The sequence below is a fragment of the Oreochromis aureus genome, linkage group 1 (assembly GCF_013358895.1).
Source record: "Oreochromis aureus strain Israel breed Guangdong linkage group 1, ZZ_aureus, whole genome shotgun sequence".
Lineage (NCBI taxonomy): Eukaryota > Metazoa > Chordata > Actinopteri > Cichliformes > Cichlidae > Oreochromis > Oreochromis aureus.
Window position 1 is genome coordinate 37,512,833 of NC_052942.1, and position 21,615 is coordinate 37,534,447.

Genomic DNA, 21,615 nt, shown 5'->3' on the forward strand with positions numbered 1-21,615 from the left:
TCTTGTAAAAGCGAATAACCTTTGCTTAACTCTCCACACCTTTGTAAAAATTGTATTTTGGTATCCAACAGTTAACACAAGCCATCACATTAATAAGCACACATTGCACCAACTACACACTGATGGTATGAATAAACAACACATCTGACTTTTGCTTTCTCTGTGCACAAGGTAGGCTATGTCAGATTGAGGTCATACTTTTGTCATAGATCTGTAAGCGTAGAGGGATCCAAACTTCAAGTACTGGTGTTTATTCACACACATCAAAACAAACACAAGTGTTTATTTCCAAGTATAGGATTATTTGTAATCGCCATATTGACTATATGGGTTTCTTGGTCTGCAGTGAACATGCTTCCTCTGCCCCCAGCATCTGGTCGTCTAGCAATTCTGTAAAGTAACAATTTCAGTATTTTTACATCTATGGTACTGTTGTGTTTCTCATTAGCATATGGCAGTGCTACAAATCTTAGTGCAAAGTGACTGTACAAACCGATTCTCATTTCAAAATGTCCTTATGACGCTTGCTACAGTGTAGCAGCTCGAGTTAGGCTGAACCCGTTGGCCTCCTCGGCCTCCACTAATTCTCACTCTTCTCACTCTTCCTGCTCCCTCCATTGTACTCCACACACAGAGCTTACCTGTATTATGGTGCTTAGGCTGATTGCAAAGTGAACTGTCACATGTGACAGTGTGCCAGACAGTTGGCAAAATAGTGTAAATAATGGCCATAAATGTGTATAGTTTTGCTAGGAGTGTGTTGATCCTTTGCAAATTGAGTGTAAAGCAGTGAGTTGTGTTTACAGTTCTGCAAAAAGAGTGCTGTGCAGTGGATTGTAGCTACAGGTTTGCAAAGTGTGTGTTACAAAATGGCAAACTGAGTGCAAAGCAGTGTTTGTGCTTTTAGTTTTGCAAACTCAGTGAGTGGTTTTGCTATAAGTATTAATAGTTTTAGAAATTGTGCTATAAGAATCACAGTTAGGGTTTAAGCATTCAGAAAAAACTGTAAATCACTGAGATTAACACTAAACCAGATATCAACATGGGGTAGAATTCCTTCAAGCAACATGTTAACTTAATTGTACCAAACGGTGATGGAGGAGGTGAGGATGGACTCGATGATTGCAGTGTAGAATTGCATCATCGTCCGTGTTGGCAGGTTGAATTTCTTCAGCTGCTTCCTGAGGTCCACAATAATCTCCACTGTCTTCTGGGCATTCAGCACCCGGTTGTTGTGGCTGCACCAGCCTATTACTCAACGAAAGACCAAGACAGACTTTTAGTTCATTTGAAAACCTGATGCTTAGCCTTGTCTACCCCAGCTGTGAAACTCAGAAACCAGTCTTAATTGTTATCATCTATCGTCCACCTGGGCCTTACACAGAGTTTCTCTCTGATTTCTCAGACTTTTTATCTGATTTAGTGCTCAGCTCAGATAAAGGGGAGTTTTTCCTTCCCACTGTCGCCAAAGTGCTTGCTCATAGGGGGCCATATGTTTGTTGGGTTTTTTTCTGTATCTATTATTGTACGATCTACTGTACAATATAAAGCACATTGAGGCGACTGCTGTTGTGATTTGGCGCTATATAAATAAAATTGAATTGAATTGCACCAGGAGACCAGACATTCAACCTCCCTCCTGTAGGCAGACTCATCCCCATCTGAGATGAGTCTGATAAGGGTGGTGTTATCTGCCAAATTAATTAGCTTGACAGACTGGTGGTTGGAGGTGCAGCAGTTAGTGTACAGGGATAAGAGCAGAGGAGAAAGAACACAGCCCTGAGGAGAGCCGGTGCTGATGGTCCAGGAGTCCGAGACAATCTTCCCCAGCCTCAGATGCTGCTTCTTGTCCGTCCGGAAGTCAGTGATCCACCAGTAGATGGATCAGGCACATTCATCTGGGAAAGCTTGCCTTGGTCTGGAAGCATGGTGTTGAAGGCAGAGCTGAAGTCCACAAACAGGCTCCTGGCATAGGTTCCCGGGGAGTCCAGATGCTGCAGGATGAAGTGTAGAGCCATGTTGATAGCATCGTCTACATACCTGTTGGCTCTGTATGCAAACTGCAGGGGGTCCAGGAGGGGGGCTGTGAGGGTCTTGAGGTAGGAGAGAACCAGGCGCTCAAATGACTTCATGACCACAGATGTCAGTGCCACAGGCCTGTAGTCATTTAATCCAGTGATCCTTGGCTTCTTGGGGTCAGGGACTATGGTGGAGACTTAAAGCAGGCAGGCACATGACATGTCTGCAGTGAGGAATTGAAGATGCCAGAGAACACTGGGGCCAGCTCGTTTGCACAGTGTCTGAAAATGGCAGGAGACACACCGTCTGGGCTGAGAGCTTTCTGAGCATTCAGGCTCTAGACAACATTTGTTTTAAAAAATACAAAAGTACTCCCAAAAGCATCAGATGTTTATCAGTTAGTATACATTAACCACATTTAGTGTATTGTCATCCTTAAATTGTTGTACTTACCAAATATACTTAGATGGCGATGGATTCAATCCATGCTACTGAACACGATGCCAGTCACACTTGAAAATGGTGTTTTTCAAGCATGACTGGCATCTATAAAAAGCCAGGCAAGGTCTCCTTCATGTTTTTCTGTGTTTTATCCTCAGTTACTTTGACACAAAGGGATCTGCTGTGACGCTTACACGGCTGATGAGGTTTCACAAGTGTCAGCTTTGTTTTTATACATAGATATAAAAATATGAACATGTACTGCTAAATGATTAGAATTATAATATTTCTGTCTGAGTCAAAAGCGAATTGAATTTAATCAGGAATTTGTGAATCGGAATCAAATCGATTATTGAAATCAAAATTGATACCCAGCCCTAAGTGGAACACCTGTACAGGTTAAGAAAAATACATCAATACAAAAATTCACACAATTTTTTTAAAAACAATAAATTGCATGAATATAGTAAATGTTCATCTCAGTGATTGAACTATCTCATTGTGTTCTATTGAAGCCTTGTTCTCATTTTTATAGATTAAGGCAAGAGTAAGGTATTAAGGTATTGTATTTGTCACACAGATATAATATAAGCTCATCAATTTAGTGGGTCTTAACCATAGGGTGCTTAGTTTATGTAAAAATGTAAAAAAAAAAAAAAACATGGAAGGAGACGGAACTGAGTTTAAACAAAAGGGAGCGCCGTTTATTATGGCTGATTAAACATGAAATACAAAAAAGGCAAAGCGAGGGAAAAGCTAAACTGAAACCTAGACTGAGAAAACTCTATTAAAAAAGTGACATGAACAGAATCATGAAATCTTTAACCTGATGTTACATGGGAGGAAGGAACACAGACGACATGACAAAGACTGAATGAAAACACAGACTAAATACACACAGGAGATGATCAGAGGAGGTGGAAACACATGGGGAAGCAGCTGACTGGAATGAACATAATGACACCACAGGGCAAAAGTAAAAATAAGCATATACATTGAACATGGAAACACAAGACTGTCAAAATAAAACAGCAAACATGGAGAGACGTAGACATGATAACACAGGCTTGACGATATGAAACACAAGAAATACGTGACAGACTAACAAAGAAGACCTAGGTGAAACATAACCTAGACTAAAACTCAAGGCAAACTAATAATAACCCTAGAACTCAACATTATCTCAAAATATAACAAAAGAAATGAAAAACATATACTGAAAATGCTGGGTCACAGACCCAGCCACTGACAATAAAACAAGATTTTGGCACTAGATGGCTAAAACTCTAAATTTTATTAGTTGATGAAAGTAAAAATCTGTCTGGCCACATTGCATTACATTAGAATTGTATTCTACAAATTAATAAATATCAGTTGATTCTTAAGGAGTCAAGTTGGAACTGTTTTCAGATCTGATTGGTTTAACGTGGACTGATATCTACAGTTTTAGTCATAAACTCGGTAAATCATAATTGTTTTCCTGTTAAGAGCTAAACAAGCATGCAGTAACCTGATTATGCTTTTAATTAGGGATGCACCGATACCGATACTGGTATCGGGTATCGGGGCCGATACTGTAAAATGTGTGCGTACTCGTACTCGTAAAAGTTAACCGATACCATGAACCGATACTAATGTAGCCCGAATTTGGGAGTAGATACTCATAATTCCCATGGACTTGAACGCCACGGTAACATAAGGTGTTCACAGTTATGTGATGTAACTGTACCCTGAATTTAATTTGCCCTGTAATATGTCACAAGGTAAATACAGGTAATTAGAGCAATCAAACTGTTATGTTAATCATAAAGTATTATTTTATGGTATGTAACTCTGAAGGAGTTAAAATATTGTTCAGAGTTCTAATTTTCTGGAGGCCCGTGAAGGCAGCATAAAACGGGACCTGTGTATCTGTTGCAATGGAGGAGGAGAAGAGAACGGCACGGAGAGATGCACGAGGTTAGCTGAACCAAAGTGAGAGACTCGGTTAGTTTTACTGAGGTTAACTAGCACAAAAGAGTGTGTAACTAGAAAGCTAACCGTGTGGGAGCTTCGCAACAGAGTGTGGGTGAAGTGACTTTTTGTTTCAACGGTCGCACCACCGTGGAAAACTGTGTTTCCAGCTACGATCGCCGAGGCTAAAGGCTAGCCCGGACTGCTTGGCTGCACCACGGAGGCAGCCGCTATGGACTGTCGGAGAGCTGGACAGTGACGGGCTAACGTGCTGTAGCAGAGACAGCATCGGGTCCGCAGGGAGTGGATTTAGTGTGGGACTGGTGAACGGCGATCTACCGAGCAACGGAACTGTAAGTCAGACTTTTGTGCTCTTACTGGGGAGAAGAGGATTTTTTCTCCATCGTCCAGCGTGAGCAGCAAACAGGCCTGCAACAAGTGTGAATGTGAGTGTGTGTGGGGCCCATGTGTGAATATTGTATGTTTAGTGGAGTTATATAACGTGTTTTGGAGTGTATATTAGTGAGTCACTTACAAAAAGGTGATAACATAAGTTGGGTTGTTTAATATAATTTGAAAGGAATTATTTCATTTATACATTGTATTTCATTTGGTTAAGGAATTGGAATATCATTTGAGTTTAAAAAGGGATGTGTTGTACAGTATTTGTCTCTGCCCTCACGTTCAGTAAACGTTTCGTTTGTGTTAAAGAGTTGTGTGGGGTCGTTTCTTTACTACTGGTTAAGTTTAACTTGTGTGTGGTAGAAGTATCGGATTTTGTACTCGGTATCGGCAAGTACTCAGATCCAAGTATCGGTATCGGATCGGTTTGAAAAAATTGGTATCGTTGCATCCCTACTTTTAATACTGACACTCAAGGTATGCAAGAATATATGTTCAGATACAAATTTGCACTAAAAAAATATAATGTTTATATACATTAAAATAATAAGAAATTATAACCAAGATAAAAACTGAATAAATATCAAAATATAAAACATTCTATAAATGCATGTATGTAAATAACTGACTTTAGGCAGAATACTGTGCTCAAATATGGAAAAGTTTACAATGCATAGGGAAACCATCCTCTAAGTTGCTCGTAGGAGAGATTAATTCCTTACCACAAATGTTTTACGCCATGTATTTCATCGATAAAACTTCAAACATAACATTAATGCTCACACTCACTCAGCTGCCTTCTCTGCTGTGCTGTTCTATAAATAAATATCATGATTTAAAGAAGAAATAATCATGTTGTCACTGTATTACAATATGAATTATACCAACACACATAGATTCTTATGGAGGTGTTGCTACTAGCTGTTAGTGCTGCGTGTTTCACTGCTCATCTTAGTAGCCGAGGTTTTAGCCTTTCTCAGTGACATCACAAACCAAAGGAAGATGAAGAAACCTGCAGACATAAAGGAGAGAGAGAGAGATGTACAGGCTTAGAAACGAAACGGATGAGTTCATGAAAATGGTGCTAATAATGCATCTGTGTCAAATCTCTGTCACTTGACAGAGATTTGACACAGATGCGTCACAGATGCGTCACTGTGTATCCATATCCAACACAAAATCTTACCTGTCTTTTACTCAACATAAACAGATTTTTAACAAAAATCTTAAATAGTTTGTTTGTCCTCATTAGGCAGAAGAGAGAGTTCATGTCTCCCCTATAATGGAAAGCAACGACACTTTGACAGTCTATTATTACACAGCAGCTGTTTAATAATAATGTATATTTTATTGATCCCCATGGGGAAATCACTCTCTCTGCGTTTGACCCATTCACTCAGTGAAGCAGTGGTACCTTGCCCAGGGGCACCTCAGAGTAGCCGTTCACTGGATTCGAACCCCCGCCCTTCCGATTATGGGGGCCACCACTCTACCTACTGAGCAATGCGTGCCCTAAACTTATGAATGCTGTGGCTTATCTTTTAATATATTTTAAATCCTTTATTGCTCACTTAACCTTTTAACTCTAATCAACTGATAGGTCATGAGATTTTCTTTTTTAATGTTATGTAAATGTAATTTATATGGAGAAGGATCTTCATTACATGACTTTTTTTGTTTTTTAGTACAAAAATTTTTGTTGTAGATTTAATTAGAATCCTGGCCGGGCATACATCTACTAAGGATCTCTCCGGCCTCTGAGCAAGGACCTGACCCTTAAGGACAAACAAAGACTATATATTTGCTCTATTATTTCTTTGTTGTAATAACACTTCTTGGCAATAAATCTTATACTATTATTTCCCCTTAAATGGTATCTATAAGGAAAATGCATTTGTGTATTAAGCAGCAGAGTTGAGTATGTGTGTCCACCCATAAAAAAAACTTGACAAATTTTCTCTGTCAATACCAACAAAGTGGGCGTCCAAAGAAGATGACACCAAAAAAAGACTGTTTCCTCATTCTGTCAGCACTTGGGACCTGCAGGCAGACTTTCAAGTCAAGGTTTGAAGGACAATAAGGCTGACAACTCTGTCCTCAGACAATCCTGAACCAGTCTCACAGGGCTTAATATGACTGAACTTCACAGTCCGGCCAGTTTAAGCTGATGTCATCAACATCTGCACTAGAACCTGAACATGCAGAGGAATGTTCTGTTCAGCAATGTGTCCTGAATCTGCCTAAGGCATGGAGTGAAAGTGTGGAGCAAACACAAAGAATGATGTGCTGATTGCTGCACGATGGGTGACAGTGTTTGGTGGAATCAGCGTGATGGTGTGAGGCAGCAGCAGCTCCTTTACTAGAAAAGCAACCTTGTCATCAGTTTCATCCGTGTCAAGGAACAGAGATATTGAGATGAGATTCTGCAACCAGTGGCAGTCCCATATCTCCACAGTCTGGGATCAGAACTCTATCTTCTAAGATAGCAACATGCACTTCCACAAAGCGAGATTTAGCACATACGACTGAGAACCCTGTTTGTTGAATAAATAAACTGTGAAAATGGCAATATGTCTAGTTTCTAGAGACTTTAATCACAGTTTTTCTATGGGCGCAATCCACATTGTCACCTCTGTCGCTATGATTGTGTGTGTGTGTGTTTACAGACCTTGCAGTGAGTTCAAGATGCAGAAGAGGTAGAGGACAGGAGTGGTCAGGAGGCCAAATGAGAAAAAGAGCAGACCCCAGGTAATGCCGAGCAGAGTCATGACTCCAGCCAGGGAGCAAATGTCTTTCTTTGCTTTCTCAAGGTTATTCTGCCCAAACTGATTTGCCAAATATAAAATGACATAGCACGTTACAGACAATGTTAAATTTGAGACCTTGAATTGTCATAAAAAAAAACTTCATTGCTGGTTTTGGGTTTCCAATGGATACACTGATGGATTACTACTTAAATATTTCTTTTAAGACTACAGAATTACCTCTCTGGTGTGGTGGAGAATCAAAACACGTCTGACTGTCACCCCAAACATGATTACATTAAAGAGGAACACCAAGCTGAACAGTCCCACTGTAGTCCATATTTTCACATGGTAATTGGTTATATAGCATCTATTAAAAAAAGATCAGGTAATGTTTTAACCTCACAAACTGAAAAATCAACAATGTGTTCTGTAAAAGACACATTAATGCAGATCTATGTAGTAAAAGCATCCCCAGGGCTACAAAGGAAATAATGTTTCAATTTTAGCAAGTTAGATGCTTGGTGAAATGAAGCTTTCTGCTTCTCCCTTAAAAAAAATAAACATGCATGTAAACAAAAACTCATGTGTAAAACAATTAATAAGTAAATAAGTAAATGTAAAATACTATTCCTGAATTTACATGCTAGCAAATCTTACATTGTAGAGTTAGATGTTTCCAGAGCAACCTGACCATAAAACTTTCTGTCTATGATCACCACCACTGACACAATCACTGCAGGGAAACCTGGAGCCAATAAAAAAAGATTATTCACCATACCATTTCCAGATTGATAATGACAGGTTCCTGACTAATCGATTCCACTTACCCCATCCCACCATGCTGAGTTTGAGCAGGTATTTCTTGACATAGATGTTGAAGACTTTGACTAAGAGAAGATATAAGTGGAAACCTTCCAAGGCCATCCAGCTGAAAGTGGCCAGCAGGGAATAATGAAGTAAAAGAGCCATGTATAAGCAAAGTCCAGAGGAGGACCCTGCTGCCACTGCCTGATTGGGCAGGAAGTGCAGGTTGAGGAGCATCAGGGCAATTACAAGGTTGATGTGGACCTTCATAGAGACATCTTGTCTGAGTTTTCTGTCACACAGAGAAGTGATGTGTTATAACTAACATACTGTATCACAACTGGAGAAATAGTAGGCCGTAAAAAGAGAAGAAAGAAAAGATGAAGCGATAAGTACAGAATAAAGAGAGCATTTGCTGTAAGAGAGATTGTGATAGAAAGGAGGGATGATTCAGAAAAAGAGGACAGGAACTGAGGCAAATCAGATTACAGGAGGTACTAAAAAGGAGTGGAAGGACTGATGAAGATGGGAAGAATATGAAAAATGAATTTATTACCTGTTTGCAATAAAGAGCAAAATGGCTATGACCGAACCAAAAAGGGAAATACTACAGCCAATCACAGTAATGTGTGTTAAAATCTCTTGGTCTTTTTTTGTGATGGAATGATCAGGTATCTGTGGAGAAAACACATGTTTATATAATCTTTCACTTTTTGTATTATAACAATTAGTCACATTCCAGAAGCAAATACTTTCTTACTTATTATTATTTTTTTACACTGTAAATGTAACTTTAACTTTAACCCATTAAGTTAATAAGTATGCTTGTTATTTTTAATGGTACAAGTCAGTTGAAGAAAATGGGGGAAGGGCTAAAAAGAGAGTTAAAAGAACAGCTGAATACAACTGAAAAATAAAATAAAGGATTAAGTAAATATGCAACATACAGTCATAACAAGCATAACATAACAACAGTATGCAATGAAATACACAGAATTAAGGTAGGCAAACGATAGGTAAGTAAGCACGAGCACCACACACAAACAGTTAACATGAAAACCAATACAACATAGCAGCAATACAGGAAAGGCATGCAATAACAGACAGCACTGTACACTTCCTGTGTGTGTGAGTAGTGCAAACACTTCCTGTGTGTGTGTGTGGACAGTTTTAGCTGCAGTGTTTTCAAGGGTGGTCAGAGGAATAAAGGAATAGAGTGCAATGATGAGCTATGCCGCAAGTCAGACAGATAGCTCTTAAGTGTGCCCTTAGCAGTTGGGCTGCATGTAACATTCCCATGCTCTGATCAGGGAAGGATGGTAATTTGAATGAAAACAAGTTGAGCAGAGCAGGTGAAGGTAGAACACATTCTGTACAAGAAATCTTTTCAGTTTGGTGTCATCTGGTGGCACCATCAAGAATGACACCAAACTGAAAAGAAGAAAAAGAAGGATATGCACAACTAATGTATCTACAATTATAACAAATCATATTTGTTATTATATTTGCATGCATAATTTTTACATTCAATGAATGTGTAGGCTATATAAACTGTGCAGTAACATGGCAAAAATGTTTCTTTTCTTTGCATGCAAAGAGCAAACTACATCGTTTACTTTCGCACACCGGTTAGGTTTAAGGATTTGGGATAAATAACTACTGATAATGCATGCGCTTGATTTCACATGGGACATTGTACTTGACCTGAAAACCTTTAAAAGGTCCTTACTGAATCCTTGTAGGCAGGATTCAGTATTGCGGGGATAAAGAGATTTGCTAACATATAAAAGATGCTTTTGGTTTTTTCTTTCTTTAGTTGTACTAATACAATGAGCGCACAGTTACCCGTGTTTTAGTCACTTTAATTTATAAATTTATATCACATGCAGAGAGTCTGTTGTTTTAAAAAGAGAGTAGCTAAGAAGATGGACTTCCTGAATGTTTGTATGTGTGTGTGTGTGTGTGTGTGTGTGTGTGTGTGTGTGTGTGTGTGTGTGTGTGTGTGTGTGTGTGTGTGTGTGTGTGTGTGTAGCTGTGCAACCTTATGGGTTTATTAGGAGTTCATCACCATTTCTGATAAAGGAAACTGAGGATCTAAGATCTAAAAAAGAAATCTAAAACACTAAATTTTGCTGTTTTTTTTTTAAAGCTTGCTCTCTTTTGCCCCACACCACTTGACAAGGCTGTTTGAAGGTTTGAGGCAGAATTAAGGTAGAGTGAGTAATGGTCTGGCATGTCCTTGTGAAGATAGCCAAAAAACATGTTTGTGTGTTAATGGGCCCCTCCCAAGCATGGAGTGCCAGGAATAGATCATCTAGGGGAAAACCAATTGACAGAAAATGGCTGCCTTTTTTTTTTAAAACCGACTAATATGAGAACCACTCATCTGATGGACATTCAGCTCAGTAACACGTTAACTCAAGACCCCAGAAATTCAGCTGCAAAGTCTGAAGCAGTTCAGATAAGTGTTTGTTGACATAGGTGAGATGAGATGGACAGACAGAAGGACAAGAGAGCTCTCAAATTCTTTACAGGATGTTGTATTTATACTTTGTTTTTCAGTTCACTGAATTCCTCTTTATATAATGAATGAGTCCAGTCTTACTATGAGGATACCAAAGTATGTGAGGTGGTTACAGGAACAGGTGATGTTAGTCTGGCCACGTGTCCAGTGTGTGAGGCAGCCATCCTCACTAAAATCTGGTAAGCAAAACAAACAGATCCCTTAAGCAAAAGATCACATTTCTGAACATAAACTCAGTTTCGGGGCCCTGAGTGAAAACACAAACCCCACTGAGTCCAACTTATGAAAGAAATCGGTGTCTTGCTGCTCAAAAAAGATTAAAGGAACACTTTAAAAACAGATCAGAGTTTGAGGGGGAAAAGAATCACGCTGGTTGTCTACAATGATATCAACTGGGTAATGTGTTAAGAATGAACAGATTCCACATGTATTGATAGAAAGGGAAATATAAACCTACAGTGGGCTCAATTCCATTTCAGCAATTCAAAATGGTACTCAGTAGTTCGCGTGCTTGTGTGCTTGCCTGACAACGCTGGGGCATGCTCCTAATGAGACTGTGAATGGTGTTGCTGGAGATCTCCTCCCAGATCTGGACCAAGGAATCAATGAGCCTACTTGAGGATGTCGGGTCTGCTGGAGGTCATTTTGTAGGCCTCTAGCTGTGCTCTTCCTGTTCTTCCTTACACAAAGGACATTGGTGGTACTTATGGGTTAAGGACAGTCTTGTCCAGCTCTCCTAAAGTAACCTCCTGCCTCCTAGAATCTCTTTTATGCTCTTGAGAGTGTGTTGGGAGACATAGCAGACCTTCTGGCAGTTACACGTCTTGATGTGCCATCTTGGAGGAGTTTGACTGCCCCTGCAAACTTTGTAGGGTTCATGTATCTCCTCATGTTACCGGTAATGACAATGATCCCAGTCAAATGCAAAACTAATGAAAAAACAGTCAGAATAGATGAAGATGGAAAGATATCAGTGTCCACCAGCTGTAAAAACATTTCCTGTTTTGGGGGTTGTCTCATTATTATCCATCTATGCACCTGGTATTAATTTTATTAACGCCAAATTATCTACAACTGGTTTACAGCCCCCTCTGCTACTGTCAAAAGATTTCAGGATTTGGGGATTTTTATTATAATTTTATTTTATTACTTTATCTTTTGCTCTTTATGTTTATGTTTGCTCTTTCAGTAAGTCACACTTTGTGCAGACTCCTAAATGGGGAAGTTACACTCTGTACTCCACGGGAAGCCTGCACGCAGCAGCTATTTTATCTCTTCCTGTATCTCTTCCTGTATGTGCTTTTAATAAAAGACTGCTTCTTTTTGCTGCAGCGGAGAGTCTCTCTGAGTCTCCCCGTGTACACGTTAACCTGTCTGAGCGTTTTATTCTGACCTGAGTTGCATAACAGGAAAACTCCTGACAGCTACCTAGTTGACCACACCAATAGCCCATAAGTTTAACTGACTTGATGCTGTACTCTGATTAAAAAGTGTTCCTTTATTTATTTTTTGAGCAGTGTACACTACTGTTCATGACAGATGTGATGCTTGTTACTTACTGCATGTTGAATAATCAAAGAAATGACACGAGGGTTTTTGAGTTTCCTATGACACAAAAATATTTCATGTTTGTACAAAATGTACAGCATATCATATGTATCAATTAATTATGCAATAAAGTTACAGGTTGTAGGACTGAAATAAACGATCAAAAAAGGATAGTTACATTGATATCCTTGGTAAACTCCATCGTAATGTTGATGCGCTCCTGCAGTCCTGATATCTTCTTGTCCTGCACACTCAGACCAACCAGTGTTTGATCATATACTTCATGTTGGCTTTCAAAAACTCTCTACAATAAAATTCAGAATCGTCAGCTGGTTTAACAGTTTTGCAAAGACAGTTTTATTATTATTTTCAGAGAAAACACTACTCAGTTATCTAGATCCACTGTTTGATATTCAAGTAATTTACATTTAGTTAAAACATGTGATTATTCTTTCCTTGTGTACCCAGCTTCCTTCAAAAATATGTGTACTAATTTACATTTTATTTGTTAATAAAATAATGACACTGTGCTAAAGAGTAGAAATTCCACCCTGGACAAATTATTCAAGCATCCAGCAAACTTAGAAGCTGGGAGGGTTTAATTTTGTGGCCGTTAGGTGTAGCTGGTATAAGTAAGTTTGTTAGGCTTGTTAGGATGGGTTTTTAAAATCTGATTGTTGAACTGTATGCCATGTGTATACACTACTCCATTGTTAAGGACATGTAGATTTGATGTTCATATGTCATGACCCTGGGTTTAGAGACCCATTGTTTATGTTATTTGATTATTAAGATTCTGTGATTTAGTGGTTTTTCATGGTTTAGTTTTGTATTTCTAGCTCTTTTGGTGTTTTTAGTGATTTCTAATCTTTAGGTTTTGTTACTGTGCCTCCCTCGTGTTCCTTGTGTTATGTCTAGTAACACTTGTCTCTATGTTCATTTAGTTCTTGTTTTACTTTGACAGTCCCATATCTCAGCCTCTCCTAATCGTCTGCCTCTGCAGACGTGACACTACGACCCGACCACTGCAAAACACTACAAAACAAAAGGCAGGAATGACCCGATGAGGAACAAAGGTCAATACATAATAAATACAGAGGCTAACAAGGGAATACGTAACAGAACGGACACACAGTTGAACCTAATCTGACAAATGAGACAGGGAGAAAGCAAAACAGAATACTCTAACACAGGACACAGGACTGCCAAAGTAAAACAGAAAATACACGGAAATAGAGACTACATATAACACAAGGGACACAAGGGAGGCACAGTAACAAAACTAGAAGACTAGAAATCACCAAAAACACTATAGAATGACTAAATTAGCTAGAAATACAAAGCTAAACCATGAAAAAACACTAAATCATAGAATCTTAACAATTAAAAAAACACTGGGTCACCAGACCCAGGACCATGACATCATAATGAAAAAGCTTTTATAATGATGTGAAAATAAACAACGGTACATTTCATAACAAGTGGTAAAAATAAGAAAAAACATAACCTGAAACCCAAATGTTATCTTATTAGACTAAAACAAGCAAAACCCACGAGCTCCATGAGCAGTAGTTTAAATTGAATGTGTAAATACAAAATTGGCAAAAATCCTATCGTTCTATAGCTCACCAAATCCTTTTCCTACATATTGTTATATAAGAAGATGTAGTTTATAACCTTCTTTGTTCCAGGCCATTTAAACATGCAGAACACAATCTTGTTATTCGGTCCAGCACCCAGTTCTCTTGGCAGCTGGACACTCACTTTACTGTTGAGAAGAGGCACATCTGGTGTTACCTGTATCAGCATCAACATGCCAAGAAAGAGAAAGAGAACAACTGCATGTGAATAGAAGTAACATAATGCAACTCTTGCTATTGACATTGTAAATAAAAGATGTTGATCTCACGGTGTTGCTGTTGGGAAAGTGAACTAAATTTAAAAGTGATGATATAATTATAATTTATAACTATCCAGACGTCAATCTGCGCATAAACTAATGCCCACAAACTTCAGTGAAATAAGCAATGTGTAATGAAACGAAAGCTAAAATTTTCATCACTTCCTTGCACATTTGAGCTGACAAATAGAAGTGGAGTAAAACAATATTACTCAAGGTAATGGCAAGATGTTGTCATAAATTTAATAAAGGCTTTCCGAGTTTTGACATTTATTTCCACTATTTCCTCTTTTACAATGAGTTAATTACCTGTTCAAGGTAATTAAGTTCACTTTAATTACCTTGAACAGAACAACATTAGACTGATTACAATGTATCAGACTTTAAAAAAGCAGGTCCTAACCAATATCTGACCTAACCTCAATATTGGATCCAAATATCAGTTCAGTACATCACTAGTTGGTAGGTATTTCTGGCTACAATTTGAGTCTGACTACAAACTATTGTTCAATAGGATCAGCTGATTTTGTTTTTTTGTTTTTTTGTTTTTTACCTGTGTGTCATCAGCATAAATTCTAAGGCCTCCAAAGGTATCATTGGGTCTGTGCAGAAGCGCCACAAAAGTCTTGACACATACTTGCATGGTCACTTTCACTTCTGTTCTCTCTAGAACACTTTCGAGAGTCCTAATGGCTCTTGGGGATGAGGATAGGAAAATATTAACAATATTAACGATTTACATTGTTTCATTAATGTAATTTTTTTCAAAATAATTCATAAACACAAAAAATTCACACAAAATTGAAATCTTGGCTTTAATTACTGAAAATTTTGTGTAATAATTAAAATGTTTACGTCATAGTGTCAGCGAGGTTTCCACGTCTCAAAACATTGTCTGTATAATTCATACAACACTCGGTATGAGTACGACCTGTAGAGAAAATGGAAGAACACACATTGTACCCTTGTAAAGTTTCATTAAAACACCCACATGTGCCCAGAATGTATGAAAGTTTAATCTCAAAACAGCCATTATACAACTTCATATTTCGTTATGAAGACATAGGGAAATGGAGATGTGAGAGGCAGGGATGAGAGGTTCATTTTTAAATGCAATATCACCATAGAAGAAAAATGGCTGTTCAAAACAACTTATAATATATAAAACCTGAATTCCAGAAAAGTAACAATGTTCATTAAATTTTGACAAAAATGAGAACCAAAAGACTTTCAAATCAAACAAGCTAATATTTTTTTACAACAGAAAATAAAAACTTGAGGCTTGCTACATGTCACAAAAAATTGGCATGCACACAACAAATGGCTGAAAAAGCAAGAAAGATCAAAAAGTTTAAGCTGGGAGAACATCTAGCATAATAAGCTATAAAAGGGTCTTAGAGAGGAAGTCTCTCAGAAGAAAAGATGGGCATAGGCTCTCCAATCTGTGGAAGAGTACGTGAAAAGACTGAGGAATACTTGAAATGTTCCTCAACATCAAATTGCAAAGGGTTTGCAACTTTCATCATCTACAGTGCATGACATCATCCAAAGATTCCAGAGAAACTGGAGATGTGTCTGTAACAGTCTTTTACATTGTTGCTGTTACAGTCTCTGTGAGTAAAGGACAAGACTGAAGATTTTTATTAAATGCCTGTGGTCTTCGGGCAGACAACACTGCATCACTCATCGGCATGATTGTGTCACTGACATTACTAAGGGGCCCAGAAAACCACTGTTGATTAACACAATCTGATATGACATCTGCAGACGCTAACTAAAGCTCTGTCATACAGAAAGGAAGCCATATTTGAACATGGTTGAGAGGCGAGATTATTGAGCCAAGAGTCATTTGAAATGTACTGTTTCAAAATGGAAAAGTTTTCTATGGCCAGATGAGTCCAGATTTGACATCCTTGTTTGCAATCACAGATGCCTTGTCCTCCAGGCTAAAGAGGAGGGAGACCTTCCAGCGTGTTATCAGCTTTCAGTTCAAAAGCCAGCATCTTTGATGATATGGGTTGGAATAAATGCATCACCAGAAATGATTTTACCATTGTCAACAGACTTCTAATATTGCAAATGCAATATAATGTCTGTTGAGCCAAGGACACTGGAATTGTCATCTGCAATATGTTTTTTTTTGTGTATGAACAAAATCCTCACAAAAAGATTTATAAAATAAAATACATTAAGGTTTTAGAGCAACATATGATCCCTTTCAGTGAAGGCCTTTTGTATTTCAGCAGGACATTGCAAAACCTCATACTGCCACTATTACAACAGCATGGCTTCATCAGAGAAGAGTCTGGGTGCTGAATTGCCACGCCTGCAGTCCAGATCTTTCACCTATAGAGAACATTTGGTGCATCATTAAATAAAAGCTACATTAAAGATGACCACGAACTCTTCAGCAAATGGAAACCTATATCAGGCAAGAAGGGGACCAAATTCCCACACCAAAACCCCCGAAACTCAAAACCTCGATGTCCAGATGTCTTCAAACTGTTTTGAAAAGAAGAGCAGATGCTACGCTATGGTAAACATGTCCTGTAACAAGCATCAAATTTGAAATGAGCTAATTTTGTGATTAAAATTGTAAAATTTCTCATTTTAAACATGTTATGTTATTTATGTTCTGTTGTGAATAAAATATTGGCTCATGTGATTTGAAAGTCTTTTAGTTTTCATTTTGTTCAAATTTAAAGAACATTTAAATGAGGATTGACTGCTTTCTTCTAAAATGTAGTAAAGTGATTTAAAGGGATATAACATTTTATGTCTGACATTTTAGGGCTGTGGTAGAATAGAAGTAGGAGTAGAAAGTAAACACAGCTTGTTTTCTGTCAGTCTTTTAGCTACATTTGTTTATTTCGCTCCTATTCCTACTCTCCTACCTTCTACTCCTACTTATATTCTACCACAGCCTTAAAATGTAGTAAAGTGATTTAAAGGGATGTAACATTTTATGTCTGACAGTTTACTTTAAAAAAACTCATAAAAAGCAAAAAGAAAAAGTATCTCACAACCGGGTTTTGTTTCTTGGGTTACAATCTAAATTGTCCGCTGTCCCCAGATTAAAGTAATTCTTTTCTTACAGCAGTTAACAACTTACCTATGTTAGATGTTATACTGCATTTAGTCTCACAGGAACCCTGTCCTGACACACAATTCTGAGAAAGCATGTCATAAGACACAAAAGACATCAGCCACCAGAATAACCAGCTCTTCTTCCTGTGAAGAGACTCTCACATTTAGAAGGAAAAAAAATCTCTCCTTTTCAGTCAAATGTTGTCAAAGTTCCTTTCTGATTCAAATTGGTTGATTCATTTAGATTAGCATTAGCTAAACATAATGCTAAACATAATGCTATTCAAGCATTATGTTATTTATTTTGTTGCCATTTTGCTGAAGGTAGACAGAAAGGCATTCCCACCGCATTTAATGTTTCTAATTGACTAAAAAGGAAATTTGAGTGTACAGTATGGGGAGTGAAAAACTGTTACAATTTACTGTCTTATAGAATTTATGATTGGAGAAAAGCAAGAATTAAGTTGGTACAGAGCAATATAACCACATAGCTGAGCCATAAGAGGTGGTCACGCGGTATGGATGGATAATTAGAACACTGGAAACGGCTCTTGTTCCTGTTTCAAACTGAAAGTCAATGTTCCTTTGATGTATGGTCACCCCATACCTTACATGTCTATTCTTGTGATCCCTAATTCTTTGTTTTCATTCTTAAATATTAGTGCTACTTTTGCATTTCCACTAAAAGTAGGCCTAATAATTCATGGAATGTTCACACGTCTTATATTCAATATTGGAATGCAGTATGAGTAATGAATGCACTGAAAATGTAACAGACCAGAACGTATTACATGTTATCAGTATCAACACTGTTTATAACAATTCAGCAAACTGATTGTAAACGACTAACAGGCTGACATGTTCTAATTTGTCTCACTGGACACATGTGAGCATCTTACATTGTACTGTAGCACACAGAAAGATTTAATGTTATACTGTTAAACAATTTTAAATTCAAATACTACAAAGATATTTAAAGCTAAATTATCATTATGGTCTATTTGATAAAGTAAGAGCTTTAGCCAATGCAGAGATATTGAGACAGCCACCAAAACTCTCACACTATCACCCTGAAGACTCGTCAGTCACAGTGCTACTCCACAAGATGTTTTCTACATAAAGATGTTGAGTTTTAGAGACTGCAACTTATAAAAAACACAGATATAGAAATAAAACTAACAATAAAATAAAACTAACTTCTTCTCCTCCTACTTGTACTATTAGTACTACTACAAATAATCCTTATGAATACATTGAAATAAAATGTGCACATTAAAAAAGGTTTAAATGTATGTTGATGCTAATAACAAGGGTTAAAAATGATAAAAATGATATATATATATATATATTATTTTTAACCCTTGTTATTAGCATCAACACAAAAAGTTTAATGTTTTTTAAAGTGAACCAAAGCGTAGCCTACCTTTGCATGTTGCTTCGGAAATCAGTTCTTCTGAGGACAGAGAACACAGCAGAAGTGACAGCAGGGGGGAAAAAAGAGCTGAATTTGAAGAGTTGCAAAGGAAGTTGATGAAACATGTAAATGACATTCTGAGTAAGTAAGAAAGAGGAAGTATCAACTAGCAAGAAAGCTAAAAATACATTTCTTACCTTCCTTGACACTACTGAGCATGCAGCAAATACCGAATGATGTCACTGAAACTATTATATTGAACACTGTTCACATGTTCAGCACTAAAACACATTCTTTTGAAGCTACATTTTCCCTTAAAGCAGGTCAAATTGCAATATCACTGTGGACAATAGAAAGCAGTAGTACCATGAAATTGTGACATATACCTTATTTGTGTATAAAATTGGCAATAAAACTGATTCAAATTCTGATTTCAAAAATAGAAAGCTGAACAATTTATGTATGCATTGGAATTTTCTCCCATTGTTACAAGAATGGAATTCAAAGTTAAAGTCTGTTAGAAAATAGCTGTATCTAATTTCACAGCTTCATGTTAAAGTCAAAGTCAAAGTCAACTTTATTTGTCAATTCTGCCACATGTACAGGACATACAGAGAATAGAAATTTCGTTACTCTCAAACCCAAATGAACATTTAAATATAAGAGAGTGGTTAAAAATGCAAGTAAAATAATTAAAAAGTAAAAATTTAAATAAATACAGTACAATTTTACATATAACAAAAAAAAGCTATACAATATACAATATTCAGGTAAGGGTAAATGACATTGAGTGTAAACCAGGCAAGGTAGTGCAAATAGGCAAATAGTGCAAATGGAGATTTGGTAATGTACGGTAGGAGACAGTGTAACAACAAAGTCTTATGAGGTAATGGCAGTCCAATGCTCCACAAAGTGACTAATAACTGGTGCAGGCCAGTGAGTGAGTCAGAGAGTGTGTGTGTGTGTGTGTGTGTGTGTGACAGAGTTCAGTGAGACCGTGGAGAGAGAGAGGGAGAGGGGCAGAATCGGGAGGGAGTTAAGCTTCCTGACAGCCTGATGGATGAAGCTGTCCTTCAGTCTGCTGGTCCTGGCCTGGAGACTCCGCAGTCTCCTCCCTGACGGCAGCAGCTTGAAGAAGCTTTGCATAGGGTGCGTGGGATCAGCCGCTATGCAAAGGGCTTTTTTAGTGAGACGGGTGCTGTAAATGTCCTGGAGGGAGGGGAGAGAGACACCAATGATCCTCTCTGCAGCTCTCACTATGCGTTGGATGGTTCTATGACAGGACGCATTGCAGGCTCCAAACCACACAGTGATGCAGCTCGACAGGATGCTCTCGATGGTGCCTCTGTAGAAAGTGTACATGATGGGGGCTGGTGCAAAAGTTTTGCATTTTGCATAAAAACCTTGATTTGCATTGCAAATCATGAACAACAAAGTCATGCTGTGAGGTGATGAAACCTGACATTGTCAATACCCTAAACTAAAGCTTCATACTAAAGGCTACTGGACAAATCTGAAGTGTCTCTACCCTGCATGCCTTTAATGACTGTGTGTGTTTGTGTCATTTCATCTATTTAGAGTAAAAATAGGATGACTAGGGACAAGGAAAAAGAAATGGTTTCCTGGTGATTTCATTGAAATATTTTGCTATTGAAGACTGATTAAAAGCAGATGCAGTAACAAGCTGGTCACAGTTAAGTGACCTTTTCCTATTTAATAATATGTTCCATCAAAAAAGGTGCAGGCCCAAAGTGGGTCGGTCCAGATGAACTCTGAATCTATGTGGGCCACGCAAACCCAGACTTATCCCGCATGTATCTCAAGTGGATGTGCCCACACAGTTACAGTAAAGCTGTAAGGAGCAGAAATAGCAAAAGTAGATCAGTTTGAATACCTGGGTCAATCATCCAAAGCAACAAACAGCACACAAGAAAATTGAAGAAGAGTGTGCAGGCAGGCTGAAGTGGGTGGAGAGTGTCTGGGGTGATTTGTGAAATAAGGGCAGCACCAATAGTGAAAAAGGGTGAAAGGGAAGGTTACAAGATAGTCGTGAGACCTGCTGTGATGTATGGTTTGGATGCAGCAGTTCTGAAAAAAAGACAGTAGCCAGAAGTAGACAGGAAGATTTTTTTGGGGTGTGTGGAGTGACCAGGATGGACCGAATTCAAAATGAGTATAACACAGGAGTACATCAGAGTGACAACTCAGGTTAACCAGTTTGGAGACAAAGTTAGAAAGGCAAGGTTGAGATGGTTTTGACATGTACAGAGGAGAGGTAGTGGATATAGTGGAAAAAAGAGGTTGAATATGAAGCTGCCAGGTAGGAGGAAAAGAGGAAAACCACAAACAAGATTCATGGATGCAGTGAATGAGGACATGTAGAGGGTTGGTGTGATGTTAGGGATAGGGTGGAGGCGCATGAGATATTGAACTGGGACAAGGACAAAAAATATGTCACTAATATGCCACTGCTTTTTTTCTGATATTTGGTGTTGTAGACATTAAATTGTTCACTTTTGATATTTAAACTATGATTTACCATATGATAATGATACTGAACAAAACTGAGATTTTCCCTTTGGAATGCCCATTACTCGTAAATGTCTATAGGGTGAAAGTAAAATTCAGTTTAATTCCAAAAATATTTTAAAAAAACATCAGCTATAAAGAAACCCTGTTTATTTATTTTTCCTGGAATGATACCAGAAAATACATGTGCAAGTAAAAAATCATTTGCAATAAGGCAGCCTTTACTGTTATTAGTGACACCACAGCC

General features: G+C 38.0%; 1 protein-coding gene across 2 annotated transcripts; it reads right to left on the reverse strand.

Moving 5' to 3' along the window:
- Positions 1-5,145: 5,145 nt before the first annotated feature.
- On the reverse strand, positions 5,146-18,912 carry LOC116325066 (adhesion G-protein coupled receptor G1-like). Of its 2 annotated transcripts, none has more exons than XM_039613511.1 (14): positions 18,849-18,912; positions 17,451-17,569; positions 15,194-15,269; positions 14,892-15,033; positions 14,121-14,235; positions 12,617-12,744; positions 12,450-12,495; positions 10,972-11,066; positions 8,923-9,041; positions 8,390-8,658; positions 8,220-8,307; positions 7,800-7,929; positions 7,484-7,640; positions 5,146-5,827 (listed from the first exon to the last, which is right to left on the reverse strand). In XM_039613511.1, the coding sequence occupies exons 1-14, from the start codon at positions 18,854-18,856 to the stop codon at positions 5,733-5,735; spliced, it is 1,587 nt and encodes a 528-aa protein (XP_039469445.1). In that variant the 5' UTR covers positions 18,857-18,912; the 3' UTR covers positions 5,146-5,732. The 2 variants fall into 2 exon arrangements, with proteins under 2 accessions (XP_039469445.1, XP_039469442.1); XM_039613508.1 differs by having other exon boundaries at positions 12,617-12,742; positions 14,116-14,235.
- Between the last annotated feature and the right edge of the window lie 2,703 nt (positions 18,913-21,615).